Source organism: Calypte anna, chromosome 3, assembly GCF_003957555.1.
Source record: "Calypte anna isolate BGI_N300 chromosome 3, bCalAnn1_v1.p, whole genome shotgun sequence".
Classification (NCBI taxonomy): Eukaryota; Metazoa; Chordata; class Aves; order Apodiformes; family Trochilidae; genus Calypte; species Calypte anna.
The window spans coordinates 100,126,296-100,151,247 of record NC_044246.1 but is presented as its reverse complement, the minus strand read 5'-3'; the positions used below and the strand labels follow the sequence as shown (position 1 = coordinate 100,151,247).

The window sequence follows — 24,952 nt, the reverse complement described above, 5'->3', positions numbered from 1 at the left end:
AGTGTCCTAAGAAACACTGCCAATTCACTGCTTGCTTGTTTTGTTACACAACAACAGTAGTCCTTTTTTCATTTGTAAAAAAAAAAAATGCTTCCACATGATGAAAAGCCTAATTACAAGGAAAAAGTAAAGGACAATATATCCGTGTTTTGCAGTAGTTTTCAAAGAGTAGTTAGCTTCATATTTCTTTGTAATAAATCTGAAAATGTCAACTTTCTAGTTTTTCTATGATTCGATTGACACTCCAAAATCTGAAAAATTATCTGACCCTCTGTAGGATCATAACACCAGTGTAAAACTACAAAATCAGAATTTCTGCTCTGGAATTTTCGTGTTATGCCTATAGGTTATCCCATCTTCATTCAACTGTGAGTGAACAGAAAAGCCAGCTAGCTTTATTCAATTTAACTAACTGCAAAATAAGACAATAAAACACCCAAACTATTAATTTTTTTTTAATGCTTTGAGCAAAAAAAAATTTACAGGCTGTTTAAATACGGTAGCTCAACAGACAGCTCACGTACTAAGACTTACTGGTCTTTCTTTAAAAACTCAATATTCAAAACTTAATTTAGGATACACAAAAATATTCAATATTTATGCAATACACAATTTCACAACTAAATCAGGAATCAGGTGAGAGAGCACATGATTTGTCAGACACTGCTGCTTGTTAATACTAAAATTAATGCTAATAGGCAGTAATATAGATTATACAGTCAATATTACATATGAGAATTTCAGTGTTGAGCAGTCAGGTCCCAACTTCACAACTCATTTAGCTAAAGTTAATAAATCAGATGAATTCAACTAGAGTCTTAGTTCACGTGGATACTGATGGATTTGAAATTAAGTATCCACTCCACAGCCTCAGAGAGTCAGCACCAGAGCGCCCCTGCATATCTGGACCTGTAATACACACTCCACATGTTTGTTGAAGGTGCATTCTACAGAAACAACCTTTCAGTCCAAGCTTACAAGGATGTAAATTGGAAGGAGAAAAGTAGGTACTTCTAAAGTAATAACCCAAGTCTTTTTGCTAGAGTCCAATAAACCAAAGAAAAATTTTATCAGTTTGGGTTTGGGAGAACGTTTACCAGGTAAATTAGCTTCCATCAAGTACTTCATGCACAACATGTCTGGATGAAGAAAGCAGCTCTCTGTTATATCTGGAAAGCGAGGCAGGTCTAAAAATGCTGCAAGCTCAAGCATTTTGCTGTATACTTCTTCGTATAGAGGCCATGACTGAAAGACAGGGTTAAAGGCTATTATACATTTGATCTATTACCATATTTGTAATGATATCAGTTACCAATGCTAAAATCTGTATTATTAATAGAGAATTATTTATCCAGACTCTTCCAGCACTCTCTCTGACTAATCCCACACACAAGAAAGGAGCCTGACTGCAGCATTGCAGAGAGAAATGTGCTCATTTGAAAGTGCATGAGGAATGTAAGGACCCAATAGAAAGTTGCTTCATATCCACAGCCAACTCACTACCTGTCGCAGTGCGAGCTGACAGTCTAAGGCTGTACTGCCTCAACTACCTTTTTTGCAAAGTTATCATTCTGCCTCCAGGTGCTCCAAAATTCACAAGATCATAGAACTCTTTGGACTGGAAGGGACATTAAAAGATCATCTAGATAATGTTAAAAGACACTGGTCCCAATACTGACCCCTGAGGTGTACCAGTTGTCACTGAACTCCACTTGGACATAAAGCTGGTGACCACAACTCTTTGAGTCCCAGAACCATGCCAATTCCTTCCAAGGAATGCAATGCAACATTCCTTCCAATGTAAAGTAATGTATTGTAATGTAATGTAATGTAATGTAATGTATTCCAATGTAATGTAATGTAACCCAGTTAAGGGTGCAGAAGAGGATAACAAGAATGTCCTTAGTGGTATCCAGTGACAGATTGAGAGGGAATGCCCCCAGAATGGCACATTTATTAATCAAGATACATCACAAATATCTTTTAAAAACTACTGACCACATGAAGAAAGTTATCTGAATTTCTATTGAGGTCTCCCTGCTAGAAGAGACTGTAAGTTACAGGCAGAGTTTGACATGCTCATTCATAATGAACTCATCAGAACCTGACATTTGCAAAAGTATGGACTCTAAGATTCGACCCTTATTTCTTAATACCTGACCCATTTTATTAATCATCCTTTATTGTCTATATTTTTCATGATTACTTTGATTTAACTCTTCAACAGATAGCTTTCAGGCTAATTTACCATTTTAAACATACAACTAGCAATGCTTCTTCTGATTTAGTTGGTGGTTCTAACTCAGCAAATCACTTTATCATGTATTTGTATTTTATCAAGTCAATTTGTGCATATTGCCTAAATGAGGTACTTCAGCAGGGGTTCACACTTTGTGCACAGGTTGAAAACTTTCCTCAACAAGAGTGAATTCAGGCTTCTTGTTTTTTTAACAGAACAGATTAAAAACAGGGCAATCATGTTTACAACAAGACTGAAATAATTTGGTTTTATTCAGTCTATTTTAAGCTAACATGTAGCCAATATTCAAATTTTATTACTTGGAATGATTGCCAACATTTTCTATTATTTTTTTAAATGAACTCCCCTCAGACTGCAGTTCAGACTTGCCTAACTGCGTGAAAAATGCACAAGCAAAGGAATAATTCTGCTGTCACTTATTATCATCCATGTAACTTCTTCTAACAGTTAGGAAGTTGTATCTTGTTCATTATATTTTGCTAAACAGTGTTAAAAATTGGCTTAGACAGCTACAGGACTACCTTGAGAAACAAGAAAAACGTGCATTACCAGACTTCTACAGAAGACTCGGCTCGAAGTACTTTCTATTCCTCTTAAAAGCAGTGATAAATTAAATACCAAAACAATCTTGAAAAAAAAACCCTGAATCATATATAAGTTCTCTTGAGCATATTTGGAAAATATTTTGGATACCTCATATAGAAGCTTTACATAAATACTATCCTAAATAGATATAAAGGAAATACGGTTTTCCCTTAAATAAAAAGCAGCTGAAGTAGTAGTGTTTTCATAATATATCATAGATGAAAATAAATTAAGACATTGGGATTCTATCACTTGAAGTATTCCCATTCTCACACTATCACCAGTGAAGTTACCTGAAGAGCCTAATTTCACACTGAGGTACTTTAAGGAATACACCTCCTAATTGGTAATCACCTATATCACCTTAAACCTGAGCTTCTCACTGTGACAGGGTAATGAGACAGGCTTCCTATCCTAGATACTATTGAATCATCCCTTCCTTCTCATGCCCGACACTAACTTCTGTTTAAAGCTTTTTTTTTTCCAATATAAAGAAGACAATTCAGTTATTTTTTTTTTAAATGGCAATAAAACACTCTGCTCAGCAGTAACAACTGATGCTTTTTTTTTGAAGAGCGTGTAAAAACTACAAATAAAATTTAGTACTGAGAGCCATCACTTGGCTTATTTCAAAGAGAGTGTTAACAGATAAAAACTCTTCTTAGTAGATGGGTGTTCATAAAAAGGTGTAAACACAGCTGGGACATGCAGATCTAGGAAGGACATACTAATCCACCAAATCAGTTGCTACTTCCCAAGGCTTAACCCCTAAGCTCAAAAACATTCTTTGTTTTACTCATGTTTCTACAACACTGTGCTGAGTCACGGCGATGCAAGTTGAACCGAATGCCACGCTTCCAGCAGTACTCACTCAGTAATCTCTTGGGCTGCAAAGTGCAAGCGTAAGCTGGAACCAACACAAGATCTCATCTCAGTAGGACACATCATAGCAAAGGGCTGAAGGCTAAAAGGGTGAGAACTGAGGAGACTGTAGAGCATTTCAGTAAAAAAGTGCTGATAGTTTTCACCGGTCACTACATACCTTGTTCATACTCTGTTTAACTCTGAAAGGGCTGTGAGTTCATACAGAAAATCTAGTCTGCAAAATTTTATATGTACTGGGAGGGTTAAAACAGAGAACACCTGATTTCCATACAACCAATATAGAAAATGTCAGAAAAATATCAAGAAAAAACAAGATACAGCAAACAAGCGCTGTTGAAATTAATAAAAGTTATCACCTTCTACCTAGCTGTGTATCTCTGCCAGAAGAAAGGAACTTGTTTTATCAAGTTGCACTGAAAGTCAACCAGGAAATCAACTCGGAAAGCAAGATCGAGAGCTGGGGCTTCCCTCTTTCAGGTGAAAAACTGCCTCCAGCACCCTGTGATCAAACCCCAAGGGAGGAGTACTTGGACAAGAGGGGACAGGGTTAGATCATACACCCCATGTTCTCCAAGTATAACCTTCCCTTATCCAATCATAAATTTAAAAAATTTATATTACATATTTTCAAGCTGCATTTCTGGGCTAAGTATTAGGACAAATCCCCTGTCCATCAGCACATGGAGCTACTGAGCTAACAACTTGTTGTGAGAACCTGGCAAACATCCCACATACTAAAACTCAATTACAAATCTATGAGGGCGCTTAATTTCTGAAAGACCAATGGAAAGCTATTCTAAAGTTATGCCAGCTGATAGCATTGTCAGGTGTTTTACAAGCTGGGATTTCTTCAAGACTGATCAACAACACTGACAGAATCTATAACTTGTCTAGATTGGGTACAGAGGTTACCGAGAACTTTTCTTATCTGTTCTGTCTTTAAAGTCTTTGTATCTTATTCTCACATGTGAAAACTGCATCAATTCAGTTCTCTAGAAAACAGCAGGAGAGATGAGTACTACTTGAGAAATATTTTTCTTTTCTTTTTTCCCCATCATCAACTGAGCATAGGAGGGCAAATTACACACTGTTGAGTTGGTGAAGAGGTGACTAGAACAAGATTTTCATGATGGTATTCATTAGACTATTCAAATTGGTTGCCTTTATCTGCCGAAGTTACATGGAATTTTTCACCTGTACTAGAAAACAACAAGCTGGTTTTCAGAAGCAGACTAGCCAAACTATTAGCATGATAATCAGATCACAGTAACAAGTAATTGTTTTGGGCAAGACAAGATTGCAGCCTCTCCTGCTTGTTTGGACAGTATCTTGCTGATAAACAAGTAGAAAACAGTATGCACTGGTTGGCTTTAAGATTCATATGCAGGCTCCACAGCTTCTTGCTTTAAATGTGGTCTGACTGACTTTCTTCTTTCAGAGCTGTATAGGCCATTTTCTTCCTTTGTAGCAGGACAATACTCCAGCAGCCAATATGTAAGTACATATCCACAGTTCAGTTTATTTTACTGTGATAATGTTCCATCCTTTCTAAAATGAATTATAGGGCTGTTTTGAATTCTCCCTTTTATATTTTTCCCCTTCTATCCTCCTCTCTGGTTCAGTAGGTTATTTTGAAGCACAGTTCACTTCCCCGTCATCCATGAATTTCCATCCCAGGAACCCTTTTTTCCTATTTCTGCACACTATCTATGGCTCTTCCTTCACCTGTGTTGCTCATGTTCAGCAGACATCTTTCCTAAGCGATTCTTTTAATGACCATTTAATCTGTAAAGGTCTGACTTCACTTTTTCATTATTGACTTTTTGTAGGTCTTTAGGAATCATTGACATTTGGAGTTTAGATATGCTCGGGAATTATCTAAAACCCAGAAAGGGCTTCACCATTTTTAAGATGACCAAGTCACCTTGACCAAGTTTGAAAAAGAGTGTGCCAGGATTCAGACAAAGAAGGCAATTTAACTTGACTATATGGAAGGCATCAAGTTGGAGTACAAGACAACTCAGAATTTTGTTCCAGTCATCACATAAAGCAAGACATGTTCACAAAATAAAATATTTATTGTAAAAGTAATAAATCAAGCGGATGCCCTAACATGGGTAAACACCTTTGAATGCAGCCTGCATTGAAACATACTCTGCCAGGAACCAAAACTACCTTTAAAATTATGTGAGGTAAAATTAGGAACCAACAATGACCACAGCAGTCAAGTGCTCTATGGAACCTGCTTCACCTTACTTTGCCTCTGCTGCTCAACTGGTTCAGATAGATCTGGCTGTCTGGAGCATAAGTGTGATGTGAAATTACAGCAGCTGCACTGCATGCAGGTTACACAAAAGAATTGACAGTAAAGACAGTAACTGCATCAGCTGTGAAATTTACACCCAATAAGTATTTAAAACTGATATATATATATATATGACCTTGTGAACCAATTATTATATCCTAAAACCTTAACATAGTCAGCTAGCCCAAACTGGATTACTGAAGATTTTTTTTCCACATGTTGTGTGTACACTTACAGTACTACCAATCTGTCAACACCCCATACAAACATGCACCAGGGAATGCTGCTGAAGTATAATTTTTAAAGGGCTTTTTTTTTTTCCTCCTTGCTTAATCTCTGTCCAGCTCTTGGGGACCATCACCATCCCACCTGGAACAGCAGCAAACGAATGCAACAGCTACCATACACAAATTAAACATACTTTAACACTGTGTATTAAGAATAACAACTTTCAAAACACAAGAAGCAGTCACTTTTTTCCCGGCTAGATTAGACAGCAAAACTAACATAGTCAACTCCATTGCACAGTTAGATTCTGCACAGTCATTTTTCATTAACTTGTTATTTTCCAGAGCACAGGGCACGCAGAGAAGACACACAGGATGCAAATGCTGGATTGTAAGCACTCTTACTAATGCTCAGTAGACTTGTGAATTACTGGTGAATGTGAAAGTATAGAAGGAGAACCACTACACCCTGCTTCTACATGCTTTCCAAGGTAACTATCAGAAACAGGAGACCAGATTCAATAAGCCTCATGTCTTGATGTGGTGCTGCCATTTTTATGTGCACTAAATGAGCAGATACTTTACTTCAAACTCTGATATCCATGAATCACATACAGATGCTGATGTAACAGTGAGAGGGTGTGCCTGGGATTAATAAGAGAATCAAATGACAAGAAGAACAAAGACAGGTGAAACTGCTACAACTCCACTTAGATAACTGCTAAGAAATATGCATCTCATGAGACTTCTTGCACTAGAAAAACACTAAGAGACCAAACACACACATACAGCTACTGCTTTACAGGCTTCTCATGAAGCAGAAAGGATAACTGAAAGGTTAACACAACATAATGAAATCAATTTGTCCACCTTGAAGCTAAGCAAGCATGTCACCCAAATTATCTGCCTAGCAATAAATGCATAGATTTAAAAAAAAAAAAAAGAAGTCAATATACAATTTGAAAAATCAGAGTGGCAATCTCTCTCCTGTTCTCTCCTTAGATAACTATCTCAGTTGAAACAACTACTACATTTTAAAATCAAAAATTACTCCTGATCATTGTTGCTGAGGAAGTAAGAAGGATCCTCAAATAGAAAAAAATATTAATTTTAGAAGATGAATCAATTACAAATTTTTTGTGTATTTTTGAAAGAAAAAGAAGATCTAGCTGTGCTAGGATATAGACTGCACTGAACTGACACAGGCAGTTTTAACGAAGAATTCAAGAAGGCATGTGGTTGAACCAGCAACCCCCCCACAAGAGAAAAAGCTAACTGAACATTCAGTATAGATGTAGATGTATCCCTTTACTAGGGAGAAAAAAAATAAAAAAGAAAGAAAAAAAATGGTTTGATGCACAAGAAACTTTCTAATATGCTACTCTCGGAGGCAGATGTCTTACTCATTACATGATTCCTAGCTAAAATGTTTTTTTTTAATAAATGAGTTTCAATATTATTAAATTAACAGAAACATGCTTCCGTGGTACACTGTTCATGCTCACAAGCTGACAAATGTAACTTTTCTAAAGAATTTAGTCTTTCTACAAAGGCAGAGACTAATCAAATAAGGAGCTGAACTGTCGTAATGCATTGAAATTTAAGAGTTTGGGGAAAAAATATTGAATTTCATAAATATTTTAGTAGGCTTGTTTTCTGCGTTCATTAAGTAATGCTTTAAGACAGGTATGGGCAAGCTAGAGTTTCTGTTACACAACAGCAAGCTCCTATGATAAACTTGATTACAATAACCCTTTCAGCAGTGAACTTCCTCCCCAGCTTTTTTTTTCTTTCAAATAAAAGCCTCACCTGTGCTTCTTTTAAATCTGCACTACTTTCTACCCTGACCAAGTACCACATGCACCTGTTAAAATGCACAAAAAATACAGAGTTAGACAGACTACAAAATAAAATCCCACTGAAAGACACCCACCCCAACAAAACTAAGATTAGAAGCTATCTCAGGACACCAGCAGATCAAATCAGGAATCAGTGCTTATTTTGGGAAGTAAAAGCAGCAGCTGATCAGCAGAATTTGCTTGGACAGAATTTTATACCTCTTAGAAGATTTTTAAAAAATAAACAAGAATGACAAGCTTCTGTCTTAATTTGAATTCTTTAAATAGTTGCTACTAAAGAAAGGAAAAATGTGGCAATTAAGCTCCTTCAGATTTTAGTCAGGAAAAGAGGCCTTTAATATTTTTAGCAAAGGACCTCAGCAAACAGAGGTGTCTAAAAGCTAATCTGGTGTATGTGCTTTCTAGGGAAGTGGAAAGCCATTCTCACTCTACTCTGAGCACTTTGTGAAAAAACAGAGACAACACTGGATCTGCATTCATGAAGTTATTCATATAGTCAGAAATTACTTAGTTTGAATCAGACCCAAACTAAAATATAAATATGCAATTCACCAAAAAGTGGAGTGTGAGACAATCCAAACAGCAGCAGTTTCTTATGAGCTGCCTGATGGCTTGAAGACATGGGTATTACCAGCAACAGATTATTAAGTGATATGAAATCCCCTTGAAAAGCCAGTGTAAAACAAATTAAATATGGGGACAACTTTACAGGATTTGGGAAATTTCCAGGTTTCCTCATGATGGTGCCACAAACCCACCCCATTGCCTCCAGCAGGTCTCTGTTCTCCAGCTTGTGTTAGAGCAGCACAAAACCACCCACTGGCAGCTGAAGGCTCCGTGGAGTGACAAGAGGGAATGACCAGCATCATAAAAAGATAAAGAACCAAATATTCTGCAGCTTCTGGCTTCAAAAGGCATGAACTAGTGAGAGCTTAAAATCCCACATAAAATGAAGAAAAGGAAAAGCTATATGGATCAGCTCATTATTTTCCACATGCAAAACTAAGTTATCTTTGTTTTAGAAACCATACAAGATAAAATGATTCATGACTACACCCTAGCACACTTATGCACCAGTCTCAGCCAAAACCAAATTCATTCTAGTAATTCCTAAATTCCATATGCTTAACTTTAAAACTTGAATCACTATTCAAAGACATAAGAAGACAGTATTAGCTTAATCTATTCACCAATCCTAGACCTGTGATTACTTTTAGGGGAAAAAAAAATGCATAGAACTGAAGGTTGTGTAGAAATTATATGGGTAAAGCACAAAAACCCCTAAGCTGCCATCTCTGCCTTTCCAGGATAGCTTCCCCATGACCTAGAACTGATTTACTCTTATGTGGCTTGTCACATTTCTCTTCTTGCCACATTTTTAGGTCAGACTTCTTGCAAGTGTTCCTTCCTCCTCCTGCATCGGGCTAATCACTGCTACTCAGCAGTAACAAATTTCACATTATGAGCTTTGAAACAAGAAATTCCTTTAGTTCCTCCACCAAAACAAACCAAAGCATCACTACAAAAATACAAGGATGCAAAATATTTCCTCGAAAAACAAAGTTTCTATTTAAGAAAACTACAGTTTTCATTGCTTAGGATTCTTTGCCATAGGCTAGAGGTACTGCTTTTAAGCGATGATTTTGCCTACTTTTACCATTTAATCATTCTTCAACATCTTTCAAGTTGAATAAGAAATGTCCCCAGATCTCTAAATCTGAAACTTAAAAGAACAATATTTAGTTCATCTAATTTAAAGGCTTGAACTATGACTTAAAAAAAGAGTTGTCATGAAATAACTAGTTAATGAAAAATGGAGTTTTACAATCTTAAAAACAGCCTTTCCAGAACACCAAAACCAGAAAGTAAAACTCTGTGTGAAATTCCACGTTAAAAAAAGCCCAAAAAACCAAAACCCAAAAAACAGAGGCTGTGCCACATCCATCCAAAAAGTTCTGCTTGTCCTTGCATCCAGCAGTGAGCACATGCAATGCACAGGGAGGACACTTCAACAAGTACCTGTCCAGCTCCCCACCATTTGAGGCTGAGTCAGCAGTAAAGTCTCTGCATTTTTTTTAATTCTGGATCCCTTTTCCTTCATGGCATTTGTCCAGTCATTATGTGGCCCTTTTAAGATCCAGAACATCCTAATGCAAGGAGTTTCACCAGTTACTCACAAAAAGTCTGAAGCAACATTTCCTGCTGATTGATTCTGATGTTGGAGAGCAGCAACCTTTTCTGACACCTCTCAGTCCCTGTATTGGAAAAGACACTGAATAATTCTCTCCTAAGCATGTTCTACAGCCCCAAGTTCCTGGTAGTCACCTCTTCTTTAAGTTAGAAAGTTAATTGTTTCTTGCAGGAAATCTGTCCCTACACATCACGATCCTTGTTGTGACACTCTGTACCTCTTAGTTCTTCTGTAACTTTGAAAAGAGGGAGGATAAGAAAAAAGAAACACAAGCAGAATTCCACTAAGTTTTTAAAATATGGGTGCATGACAGATTTATACATTAAGAAAGCTGTTCTCCAGTTCTTTACTACAAGTCAGGAGTTATAAGAAAATAATTCCAATATTGCTGGGCTACAACCAACAGCATGTTCAAACCCAGCATCACTAGTGGATTACAGACACATGTAAAATTATAATCACACAGATATTTAAATTAAGACTGATACATTAGAATAAGAGCACTGATAATGCCAACTTTCAGAAAGTTACAGATTTTTTTTATTTTAAAAAATAAAATCTCTCCCTATTTAACAAACATAATTGCATGGACAAATCTGTTCATTTACATGTACTTCATGGGTGTCCTTGGACATGAGACAGACAGTGGTGGAAAAAAAATATGTCAGTGTGTTTTAATAGCAGCTCAAGGTTCAATGGATTACAATCTTTTTAAAATAAAACCAAAAACATATAGTGCATACCCACTGTAATGATGCCATACAAAACCACCAAACTTTCACTGTATCTGTCTTTCAAGATCTTCTTTCTACTCAGTTTTTCTTAACTTAGAACTATTTTCTCAAAGTAGGCTCCTGATACTTCTTTTTAAGTCAACTGTTAGACAGGAAGAAAATTTGAGAAATCTCACGCTGTATTTGCTCCATCTACATTCTCATAACTGTGAAGCTTATATATTATATATTTCAGTAGATGAAGAATGGGGTAGGCTTGCCTTTTTTTTTCTTTTCCTCCCTCTCCAATAAATCAAATCAAGAGAGCAGCAATTTTTCAAGAGTTATTCCAAACTCCTCATAACATGGGATTAAATTAAAATTTATCAAGAAAGAAGAGAACAGAAGTGAAAAGAGCAAGACTGAACATAATGAAGACCAAGTAGCTTTTGCTCATAGTGGTTATGTTTTTGTTTAAGATCACTGTTCTTCTTTAAAATTACTTCTGCACATTAGATACTCTTTACTGAGATCAATAATATTGCATTTTACTTTTTCCTACAAAGTTTACTCATAAAAACTGGTCAGCAGACCATTTAATTTTAAAAACAATATTCAGACTAGAAAATTATTTAACATATCAGCATTCAAATAGTAATGTCAGTTTAGACATTGCAGTGCTGTCACCTACTAGCAGCATCAAAGCAGTTACCAAATGGCATAAATAATTTCCACAGTATTTCAGTACAGTGACCTCATGCAATATTCAGAATGCAAAAGTATAGAGAGGAATTTCTCTCCTCCTTAGACAGTGGGACAAAAACCGTAAAGCCCTAGAACAGTGATTCACTTCATCTACTCCTCCCCTAAAAGAGTACTATAATTAGGAGACTAAATCCACACCCAGGACTAAAGAAACACAAGCACCTAAGAAACAATGCCAAGTTTATAAACTTCTACTCACATATACAAACTCTATATTGAAAAAAATGCTAATCCTTCTCCTTTTAAGATGATGAAATTATAGCACCATAAATAGCATCTTTGATACAAAACAATCACAAAGAATGAAGTATCATTTGTTGTACAAAAGCACTCTGCTACTGTGCATCCAGTTTATAGTAGAAATCAAGAAATGATACCAGAAAACCTGAAAGAGACATTAGGCTGAGAGCAGGACAAATACTTATATTTTTAGCAATGCTAAAAAACAGTCATCATGAGATTTCTAAGGACTTTCAGTGGTCAATATTAAAGCATTATATAAGCTTATGCCATATAAGGTTAGAGTTAACCCAGAATATCTAGTCTCTTGTTCTACATTTGGAGAAAAGCTGGTATGAGCAATGTGCTCTAGAGCCATTCCTAAGTAACAGTCCTCACAGACACCATGCTCTTCCCTGAGCCCCTCATGGGGTGAGTATGGACATCGCTCTTCCCTCTGCCATAACATCATTCACCATTCACCCATTTTATTGTGTGAGAAGATACTTCTGTATTCAAAAGGATGATGAAAAAGTACTTAGGCTTTGTACTTGGTGCTAGGTGGGAAGAATTACCATCCTCAGTGAAAGCAGCATGCAAACTCTACAAGCTTGCCCAGCCCTGCAGGAAAAGAACCGAGTGTAGACAAGGAGAAGCATCAGTAACGCCAGTAACAACAGTGCCTCTGCTAATCTCTAATCTCTGTCTTCTTCAGTACCTACATTTCATGTAATGAAAATGCTCTCAGTAAGTGTGAGAGGTACCTACTTCTCAAAGCCTTCCAAGGAAGATTCTATCTGTCTAAGGTTAGGTGTTTCAAACACAGTAAAATATTTTATCAATTTGTGATATGTTCCTGACTGAAGGAAACAAAACAGAAGCAGCTCAAAGGACGTAACAAGAAAATGCAGACAGTTTCCAAGGAGAACAAGCTGAGCACTACACTTAGATACAGAAGTGACAGTTTCCACGTGTTATTCAATACTGTATATTCAAATAACTTGTTTTCAAGAAACCTGAAATCAATACTAATGTTACTTCTGGTCAAAAGACAGACAAATTATTCAACAGATTCTAGTAGTGTAAATTACATGAACCCTCTCACGCTTTATACCAAACTGCAGAGACGATTATGAATGACAAATTACTTCTAAAATTGATTTATTAGCCTCAAAAACTGAAGACTACATCCAAGTCCTAGTTTCGATTATATACAGCAAGCAATCATCAAGATATTGAGCAATCATTTTTTCTTAATCCATGAGAAACCTTCCAATTTTACGTTTTCCTCCAGGCTACCTGACAGTTCTTCTGCCCCCAGCATTCACAGGGAAATCAAAATCAGGAAGTGTCTAAAACTATTTCAACTTGTCAGCTTAAATTTACAAAACAAAATGGCTTTTATGATGCTTGAACAATGCTGAATTGATTCAAATACACTTCTGTGGCACATCCTCAACTAGTTTTTGCCAAGCAACCATCTTGTTAGATGGTCACAGGACACAAAATGTTTATACAGCACAAGTATAAATAACTGTATTCAAATTGTAACACCTGTACCTAAGAGAATCAGAGGGGCTAGATCTGGGTTTCACTATCTTTCACCTTCCAGCCATAGTGAAACTCAGCAACATTTAAGCATATTGTAATATAAATGATGAACATTACATCGGCATCATTATGAACCTGGAAGAGAAGTCCAGCACTGAGTAGTACTGCACAAGAATAAAAGTCCTGAATTCAAACTTTGTTCTCAAGTATGATGTCAAACAATACAAGAATGTGTAGCTCCTAGATATAGAAAGTATGTGCTTTAGACCTCCCCAAATACTGTAGCCTTCTTTATTGTGGGATCATGGGATAAAGGGAAAACCATAAATAAAAGATCACCCTTTTGAAGCAGAGGTGGGACTTGACTGGATAGTGCTCAGGGACTGTCTTCTGGATAAAAAAAGGCAAGAAACAGCACTATAGATACTCTGCAATGAAACAAGAGGTAAAGGCAGCTAAGCTCTAAGCAGCCTAGAAACTAAAAAAACCAAAACCAAAAACACAAAACCAAAACTAAACAAGCCCAAAACCTTGACTTTCAATGGCACAGGTAGATGAGTAAGTCATGGGGAAAAAAAAACCCCAAAACAACACCACAAAGAGTGCAGCATTGTTCTGTATCTGGAAAAATAAAAGTCCAAAGAGAAACATCATGTCTTCAAAAAAGCAGACCACTATCTGATAAAACTATGTATTTTAGAGGAGAGGCTGAGATAATTTACACACAAGAAGCTTAAAGGAAATAACTAAGGAGCTCTCTGAAACACAAATGTTGCTTTTTAAATAATCTTAAAAAATTCTTAACATCAAAGGACTCTTCCTATTAATATGCAGTATTTAAAAAAATGTAAAAAGGGAGATTCAGGAACTCTAGTTTGGCATGGATCCTGCACAAAATAATACAACAGTAATGGGAAAAACGGAAGCTAAATACATATCCTGTCAGTCAAGGAACCTCACAAGGTCAGGAGAGGAGAGAGACAGATGAAACTCCTGCTCATTTTTTCTTCTTTATGGAATACTCAAATAAAAATTACCATGAAGCCTCACTGGAAGACTAACACAAAATTCTCCTCAGACCTCAAGAGGTGCTCCATTGGAAAGCAAAACATGCAGAACAAGGGAGCAAAACAGAAACTCCTTGATAGCAGAGGAGTATCTTAGCAAATTCATCTCAGAAATCAGATCTCTCAATTTCTCAGCAGAAGTGAGATTTGATTGAAGCTGTCAGAAGGATTAGTGGCTGAGAAATATGGATGCAAAAGTGCTGCCAAGAGTAAAATAAAGGGAAAAAAAAAGATAAAGAAATGGAAGGAAAAAAAATAAATACAAGATATAGAATACTGCAAGAGAATAAACCAAAGAATTGGAAATTTTCCATACAGCATAGAGAAGAGTCATCTCTCTCAATGTGTAAAGCAAGCCTTCCATTCCCAAATACAACAGGAAAGAAATCTCATAATCCAAGCTAGAGTGCCAGGTATATACTCTTCCAATTAAAAAAAAAATAAATCCAAAACATCATACAGAATAAACCACTCCACACTGAAGTAGCATATCCTTGAAGGTTCTAGTGTACTTTAGTAGTTTTTTACTTTTAGTATCTCCCAGTGTACTTTATAAATACATTATGGTACCTACTTCAACACCTATTACAAATTACTTAAAGGAAAAGGAGGACTCTGGATGAATTAGATCTTTTCTTAGGGCAGCAAATATTTATTTTCAAACTCTTCCTTTTCCTATCAATGTCAACATCAGTCTATGATGAAGCACGAATGAAAATTCTTGTTAAACCTAGCACAATGGAGAGCTGCCCAGATCTACTGGCAGAATCTGACACAGACAAAAATAGATATAGTTAATGTAGAATGATAGGTATCAAGCCTGAAAGAAAAAGTATATCAGGGATAAGAAAGAAACAAGAAGACTTTTAGTTAGCTGAGTGAAAAAGGAGAAAATCCTGATGTGGTCAGTTGAGTTTGGTGGCTCTTCTCCTCATGTCCACAAGACTGGTTTCTGACCAGCACACCATATTGCTGCCACTTGGCTTGGATGCATTCAAGAGTTTCCCACAGGCAAAGCAAGGAAGATGCCAACATCCTCCTCAGGTGGAAGTTTAGAAAGCATTTCTGTATCATGGAAAAACCTGAAGAGTAACACTGAGTTATTTAAGAATCAAGACGTTCAGGAATGGAAATAAGTGAATTATATTGACCAGAGTTCAAAGTAAACAGTGCTTCTGGAAATAAGGATAAATTTGAGGAAGGATGTATTAAAGGAAACAAAACAATGATGTACACTAAGACAACAAAAAAGTAACCCAGATATTAATTTTCTCACTTGACAAGGTCTAAGCTGTCTAAATAAGGATATTTCTTGTACTAGGCAGCAATAGAATCATATTCATTGGATTATTAAAAAACTCCAAACCCACAGAGGAAGACAGAGAGAAATGTAATTAAATCATTAAACAAAAAAAGGAAGCATTTTTAAGATAAGGCTTCTTAGACAGCAAAGTATATTAACAACACTGTCAGGACTGAAGCTTTCCTTGTAAAGGACAGAAGGTTTCAGACAGACATAGAATTGTGCAGCTACTTCCATCTAAGATTAGAAAAGGGAAAAGAAAAAAACAAAAAAGAAAGTAAAAGGCTTAGATAGAGAAGCCATTTCACAACCACACTCCAAGGTAGAAGAAGAAGAAGCAAAGATAATTTGGTAAACACCTGTGTCTTTAGCCTCTGAGGGCAATTTGGTGGACAGTTTCTGATCAGTATTCACCTAACACCCACAAAGCTCAGCTTTCTCCAAGCCCCCTCACCTTTGAGAAAAAATGAGATTCTTAATAACTTTATGAAGAAATGAATTACATTAAAATTGAAGTAGAGATTGAAAGAAGGGAACTTCACTGAACTCACACAATGAGCTCCTTGCCAAGTCCAGATACTTGTGCATCTAAAAAGACAACCATTCTGAAAGCTCTTCCAAAGAACAGAATCAAAAAAATATATTTGAGATTACACCTGTCCTGTACCACACAGCACATATTCAAAGTGAGACAGGTAGAGTCTCCTTTTCTGTTTATTTATGAGGCAGTTATGCCTGGAGCTCCCAGACCTCCTGAAAGCAGTGTCCAGACACAGTAACTTTTGTGGTGGGTATTTTATATACAGTTTAGTTTGGAAACACTGAAAAATTACGCCCTTATTAGCTGCTCTGTTACTAAAATATGAAGGGCTTATTTGCCACCTACATTGAGAATGTGAAACAGAATACAAGGCACACTATATCATTTGAATCATGGCATACTTCAGGCTGGAAGGGACCTCTGGAGATCATCAAGTCCAACACCTCTGCTCACAGCAGGGTCAGCTACAGCACGTTGCTCAAGACTGTGTCCAGTCAGGTTTTGAACATCTTGAAAGATGCAGACTCCCGAGTGGTTCAGGGCAGTCTGCTCCAGCAATCAATCATCCTGACAGTAGAAAGATTTTGTGTTTAAATGGAATTTCTTGTATTTCAGTTTGTGCACATTGACTCCTCTCCTTTAAGTGCACATCACTGAGAAGAGAGCTTGGCTTCATACTCCTTCCTGTCAGGTGTTCAAACACATTGCTGAAATCCCCCCCCAAGCCTTCTCAGTGATAAAAATCCCAGATCTCTCAGCCTCTCCTGGTATGACAGATGCTGCAATCACCTCTAATTGCTAAACTGTACTGGGAAAAATTGCCAGGGATATGGACTCCATGCCTGTATTACACAGGAGAGCAGCTGATCAGATGGAAAGCCTGAGACTTGTCACATTCCTTGCATATGAAATACTACTACTGGATGGATGACAAAGCATTAGAAAAACCCTTGTGTGTGTGTAAACATACACACCACTGCACAGGCAGTTAGAAAGTAGATGTGACTCACCTTGAAGTATTTGCTGCATTTCTTTTTTTAAAGCTACAACAACTTCAAGCCTGCAAATTCAGTATATTTTGGGTATCTGTGAAGACGTTACTGAAAAAATACTTTAATCCACTGATAAGCTTTTTACATAAAATGAACATTATCAAGTCGGGCTTCATCTGTATTTAACTGATAAAATGATACTTAGTATCAGCTCAAATCCTTTAAACTACTATGACATAACTACTTCTTGGATCAAATTTGGGCTCCAAGGAACTAGCACAGAATACAAGTAGAATAAGAATTTGTCCAAAATAAAAAGGAGCCATTCGATAGTATCAAGATTTTTGGACATGTTTGCAGCTTGTATTCACTACACTTAAAACACAACAAATAATGGCATTAGGGAATCTTACCTGCCTGGTTATTAAAAGTCATAAACCCATAAAGGTTTTGAAGATAATTGTCTATAGAATAGATACATACAGAACACCAAGGAGAAAAGAATGCAGGCTGTATTTTCAGGATGGGGTATTACACAATCTGACTTCCTGCTCCAGGACAATAACTTCATCTCTTGAATTTCTCAAAACTCAGATGTCAAAACTCGATAGAGTAAACTATTGGCAATCTCAGTGCTGCAACAAGCAGCAAGATCAGTTCTGAAACGTAAGATGTAGGAAACAGTACTAAGGGTATTGAAATTATGAGCCAAATGATGTAGTCAAAAATATTAAAGCTAAATAAAACTGAAGATGCAGTACTAAAGGAAAACTGAAGGTAAAAAATAAGGAGCAAATATTCCTAGAAAGAGGAAGCCACAGTAATACTGGAGTGGCTGGAAAATAAACTGTACAGTAATCTTACAGAACTTTACTTATGTATCTAAGTGAAAACAAAGAGATTACATGATTAGTAGGTATTCCTACTTATACTTTCAAAGTGAGGGGTGCAGGTGTCAGCATCACAGGCAAGCAAGATGGAAGTCAAAAGTTACACAAATTCAGTTTTTAGATCACCAATTTCCTGTAAGCTAAATAGCAGACCACAATAGATGCAGATTCACCAGAAGCAATATTTAAAATAAAAAATAAATTAAAAAAAAAATCAGATTTGAGGTTTTTGCCCAGTCTGTGAAAAAAGGAAAGTTGACACATCATATATGAGAGTTTAAAACAGAGGGTGAAGTGAGACTTCCTTTTTAATGTAAAAGGTGGAATGGAGAAAAGAAGGCTCCAAGAAGATCTTATAGGCACCTTCCAGTACCTGGTGGGGCTACAGGAAAGCTGGAACCTTTTACAGGACAAGGGGCAATGGCTTTAAACTAGAAGAGGGGAGATTTTGGTTAGATAATAGGAAGAAATTATTTCCTGTGAGGGTGGCAAGACCCCGGAACAGTTTGCCCAGAGAATCTGTGGCTGCCCCACCCCTGGAAGGGTTCAAGATCAGGTTGGACAGGACTTTGAGCAACCTGGTCTAGTGGGAAGTACCCCTGTCCATGCAGGGGGGTTAGAACTGGACGATCTTTAAGGTACCTCATCCCAAAACATTCTGTGATTCTATGAATGAGATAAAACTGACCAGCCTGTGGCTTTCCAGCTGTGAAGACCCACTCACACATCAGGGCATGAGAGCATCCATTGTGCAAGCAGGCTTATGGAGGGACAGTGGAATAGTCCAAACTGAGAGCTCTGGAAGAAAGCAACTAGTAGGAACTGATGAAATCACCCTCAGGGCTGGCACCAGATAATCCTGACTGCCAGAAACGGCTCCATACCAAAAAAAAGCAGAAGGATGCTCCAAGGGCAACTGTCACCTCTTCTCTACAAATCAGACCTCACACTTTGAGATATGGTACAAGTTTTATAGCTGCAATTCATACAAAAATTTTATGTGTGTGATTTGTAGGACTGGGAGGAAGGGGGTTATTTTATTTAGTTAGCCCAGAATACAGGTTCTGTGTAACCATTTTTGAGAGAAAACATCTCCAAAGGATGATGGAGGCAAAGGACAGAGTAACTGAAAATTAAGTTTATACACCCACATTTCAAACTGATGTATCTTTTCTATTAAGGAAATATCTAAGACAGGAAAAAAAATCAAGATATTTTATTTTAAATTAATTTCCTGATTTGAGGGTAGCAGTGGTATTAAAAAAGGAAAAAAAAAAAAAAAGAAAGAAAAATAAAAGAAAAAGAAAGAGGAAGGGAAGGATACACATTAACTTATGAACAACTCAGGAGCTGTTGAATGTATGCCACATATTGGAAAATGGTAATGTTACTTGCAACATCCCCACCAAGGGCTTAGGCTACCAACACCTTACAGCAGACTAAAACTCTTTCTGATAGCAGAACTGCTGCTTGCTGCTCTTAAAAGTGAAGATTTCATTTGCACATTTCAAAAACCCATAGTAAACTTTTTGTATTCTGCAACACAAACACCAGTGGGCAATTGTTACCACAATACATAATAACCATCAATAAGAGAAATTTACATTTTGCTCAAACTGTCCATCACTCTTCAGCTTCTAGAAGGGCTCTAACCCCTTATGTGGTTTTTAAGTTTTACATATTTCAACCAGCACAGCAAGAAACAGAACAAGTGGTAGCACGAAAACCACATTTCATGAAAAGAATACGGAATTACAAACAAATTCAGGGGATATTTCAAATAAGCATTGAAAAGGATAATATATTGCCCTTAGTTATGAAGCCAAATCCTACCTCTGAGTGTTCCAAGAACAGTTCTAAATACCTTTTTCTCCACAAGTATTAATTGATTTTGTTTTAACTTAGGTAATCAGATTAATAAGACTGGTTAAAGATTAAAGCACTCCAAGTCACAGGCTTCAATAATGCAAAACATGAACTGTACAACACAAGAACAGCTTTAACCAATCTATCAGTACAGCGACCAAAAAAATTAAAATACCACAGGAGAACTAGGTTTGGGGTTTTTTTTACATCTTTCTCTTTAGGAAAAAAATTACCTCTACACAAAAGATCTTAAGATCAAGTCCACATAGTTTCATCTTCTCCGGAAAAAGCTGAAAAACATTCAAATATGGAATATGACCTTCAACAACAAACCTGTATAAAAAAAAGGGAGACCAAATCAAAATAGTATTTAGAACAAATGCATGTATTTATTCTAAAATTAATAAGGAAACCAACTTTTTATTTGAAAGAACATCACTATTATATTGTTGAAGCAAGTTACATGTCCCTAAACACTCCACAGACAAAAACCAGCTCAATCATTTAACATGCCTTTAAGTTCAAGCTTTAATGCCTGTCATGACTGACAAACAACACTGTTACAGCAGTAAGCTCACAATCAACATGCTCATATGGAGCTCATTCTGCACATTCTGCAGCTACTGCACTTCTGAAACTACTTTAAGCCTGCTTTGAATGGCATGGGATTTTTAACATTTTTTTTCCCCAAGATTCTAAAGCCTTAAGTAAATTTTACTTTTAAAACACGTATTTTTTAGAGGAGTTTGAGTCAGGTTATGTGGCAGGAGGAAAGTCACGGAATGAAGCAGATGCACAGAACTGAGACCCTATTAATTCCATCTGTATTGTGATTTTTAAAAAGTATTATTCAGGTGTGAACAGAAATTATTTTGTATAGTAATAAAGACAAAATAATTATTTTTACTTGTATCAAATAATGAATTTTCTGTTTCAAAAATGGCTTTGGTAAGTAGCTGACAGTAGTATTTGGGACTTTTCTTAACTTTTACATATATATATATACACACAAACACACACATAAGATGGGACTTCAAAAGAGCTACCAATTAAAAACCACCACCACATCAAACCCCTGCTTTTACCCAACATCTTAGCCAACATTCACACCAAGGAAAGCAAGCACTGAACAAGAATTGATCCTGACTAGGGAATAGACATTACTCTTATTCCAGATTAAAGCATATTAAGTGTTCTCCCCTAGGACTAAGCAAGAACTGCCTTCCTGTCTTGTCCTCTCCAAAACAGTTTCATTAGAAGAGGACATTAAACTGCAACACGTTATAATTTCAAACAGGGAAGGCCCTCTTCTTTAAATAATATTACAGATTTGAAAATAATTTTCTCTCCTGCCAGATGTACTATCTAACAGTATCTCTCTGATCTTGCTATGTAGGTACATTAGTAACTTTTTAGTCTACAAACTCTGAAAGTCCCTCCTGGGTTCCTACAGAGGTTGTGAGGCTGGGCTCTGCATCTGCCCCCAGTGTGGGGCAGTACCCAAACATTTCAGTCACCAGATGGGTCACTCAGTCCCACAAGCTTGTTTTAAGCTGAACACAAGCTCATAAAGCATAGCAGTGTGCCACTTTCTTTCAAAATGAGTCTGGAGGGGGAAAGTAAAGGGAAAAAAAAAAAAGCACAAACAAACAAAAAAAGACCCACTCAATGTCTTCACAGACCAGGCAGCCACCGCTGAGGGGGATTCACCTCCCTCCTGAGCCTACAGCAATTCACAAGCTCACCTTCCCTCACCCACTTCAGTGCCCTAATCACCTCTTGTTGCTTCTTGCATAGAGTATATCTGTTGAAGTTAACTAAAATTCTGTTTAAAGGATAGTTACTGCTATGCTTACAGATACATCTTGTTTGGATTATTTTTTTTAAAAACAAAATATTCTTAATGAATGTTCAGTTGAATTTTAAAATGATTAAAATGAAATGTGCATTCCTTAACCAAAACTCTCCCTATTGAAATTAACCCATCATTTATAATGATTTCTGAAGAACAGCAATCTGAAGAATCACATTGCCCAATACTTCTTATTCTGAAGCTCTGCAGAATAGTCTGTGTATACTGTGTTTTTCTACCAATTTTTGAGAAGTATTGGTAAAGAGTTTGCTTTTATATATAGATATATAGATAGATAAACTTTGACACTGCACAATCCTTTCTGATCAAGCTGTGATGTACAGTTTGCTAACAAAATTTCAGTAGCTCTCCTCAATCAGTGTAAATAGCATTTCTACACTCAGTGGAGATGTGCACTGGTCCACACAGTGAGGTTATCGTCCAAACCCAGCACCAGGTGTTTGTCCTTGCCAACCTGCATGATCTACTGAGCAGCTTGCTCCACAGCTCCATAGCTCATTTTAGTCTCAGCTGCACTATCTTGAAGAACTTAAATTTAAGGGTTGGTTTCACAAAGTGCATTGAGCCAACCTAAAAGCTGAACAGTTGTGCTTCCTGCCTTCTGGCCTGGCTCTGTGCTCCTGTTGCTCATCACCCTCTTCCACAAATGTAACTCAGTAACAGCAAAACCCTGCCCATTATCAAGAAACAGACTTAAGAGGGTCCCAGATGGCTCCAACAAGTGTGAGAGGCAGGAGGAGAGAAGAAAGGGAAGCAAGAGCTTCCTCTTTCAGCACCAGTGACCCATTACAGATGATAAGCTTTGGCTGACACAGGTTAAGGTGCAATCACACAATTAGCAGTCAGATCTGAAGAGTTGGTACCAAGAGACTGAGAGCAGCAACCTCCAGAGTCAGCACAGCAACAGCTGGAAGATGACAAACAATCAAGACCTTGCTTGGGGTGTGGTGTAGTGGTGATTGCAGTCAAACCACCCTAATGGCTTGCTGCCTCTGAAATGGGAAATCCCACCCTTCAGTCCTCTGCCACACACTCCTCCCTGCTGACAAAAGCACTTGTGTGACTTCTCAGAGAGAGGATTAGATTGAGAACTAATCTTTTGTTTTCCGGGGTTTGATTTCAACCAGACAGATTTCCAGACTCAGCTGACTGCAGGAACATTATTGCCAGGGCAAGGTAGAAAGGAACTTGTGGTGAAGCAAATTAACTGGTGCTAAAATGTCTGGTGAAATGTCTTGATTTTTTTTTGCAAAATTAGCTTCTGCAGCTCTACTTTCACCTAACAAACTAGATGCTAGTACCTTGGGCAACAGAAAAAGCAGAAATATTTATTTAGGACCACAGAAACAGAAACCCAGATCAGCTTCAACTGATTTTGGAACCACATCCTCACACTGCAATGTCCATCAAAATGGATTTTAAAATGTAAGGAAGTTTACACTGATTCAGCAGTAGCAAGCAAAACACTGCAACCATTTAAAGAATAATGACATCTTTCCTAGCTTGAAATTACTGTTGCCATACAAAAAAAAATGCTGTTCCCTCTCAGGTTAAGAGTTGTTTTTACGTTCTAAAAATACATGAAACAGCATAAATACCCTGCTATGAATACAATGCACTGATGATTCAGGTTTTTAACACTTAGTCCAAGAGCCCAGATTTGGAATAGCACATCAGAACAGTTTCTTCTGCTGTTCTCCCAACCTTTCATTTAACAGGGAGATGATCAAAACACTTGTAAGACTACATTGTATCAATGAAGTGCTTGAAAACTTGACTGTCCTTAATTACAGCTACAGCACACATTATTAAGGTCCAAGTATGAAAAAAATCCCAGGTCCTCTGCATGCTACAAGGAAACAATGCATCTGTTAAAGCCAGGCAGCAATACTACAAACCGATTACAAGTTTAGTCTTGCCAGCACAGCTCAGTATAACCTCATTTGAAAGGCATTAGTTCTCACAATCTCAAAGTCTAGCATCTTGAAACTTTTTCCTCAAGCCAACAATTTTATTATTTAGATAAATAACATACAGCATGTTGAATAGTGTGAGACTATTCACAAAGCAAAAGGATGTAATGTGTTGCATAGACTTGAATAGACGGTTGTTAAGAGTGTTATTTTTAAACCAAAATGTCCTTGTCAGAGCAGGTAATTGTAGTGGTTTTTCTGCTAAGTGTGTCAAGTAGCAAGGAGGAATATATTTTTGGTGTTGTAAATCCTTTAAAAGCTGGCAGACTGCCCTACTGTAGTGCCTAAGCATGTATCACAAGGGAGGAGCAGTAGTCAGCTGATTTCGGGGTAGGGAGAAAACCAAACTGAGGGGAAAAAAAAGGGCAGAATTTTATGCACAACTGTAATTGAGCTGGTTTAAATAAAACAATTTGCCTATAAAGGTAATGCTGAATGTTTAATGCTTTCTCTGCATAGTTTTCATCCCTGGTCTGTCGCTATTTTGATCTGAGTATCTTAATGCATGCAAAAATGTTAACATTGTCTGATTTTTTTGACTTAAATATTCAGAAGTTTTAAAACAAGTATTTTATGGTGGTTCATACAATTTAAAATCCTTTTCCCTTCATCAAACTTGTGAAAGATAAAGACCTTAAGGGTAGGGAGGGAAGCATGACAATGTAATTATGGTCTTATATACCTATCGTATCATGGTAAAACTTTGCAATACAAATTATATTTTTTAAAAAGTAACTTTCTGCACTTAATGCAGTTCACATGTTCACTGCACCTGAAGTCACCAAATCATTCTAATTTACTCAGTTTTAAAATTACTTAGATACAATGTATGAGTGTAATGTTATCTTCTCATTCAAATATTCTTATTTTGATTTCTGATTGTGCCT

At 36.9% G+C, this 24,952-nt stretch overlaps 1 protein-coding gene across 1 annotated transcript in view; it reads right to left on the bottom strand.

Annotated features, from left to right (window-relative positions):
- Positions 1-24,952, bottom strand: part of TAF1B (TATA-box binding protein associated factor, RNA polymerase I subunit B) — a 48,366-nt gene that overhangs the window by 12,913 nt on the left and 10,501 nt on the right. The window contains exons 8-9 of the mRNA XM_030447511.1: positions 20,453-20,552; positions 1,098-1,245 (exon numbers count right to left, since the gene is read on the bottom strand). Of these exons, the coding sequence (XP_030303371.1) occupies positions 1,098-1,245; positions 20,453-20,552 (248 nt within the window). The remainder of the gene's footprint in view (positions 1-1,097; positions 1,246-20,452; positions 20,553-24,952) is intronic.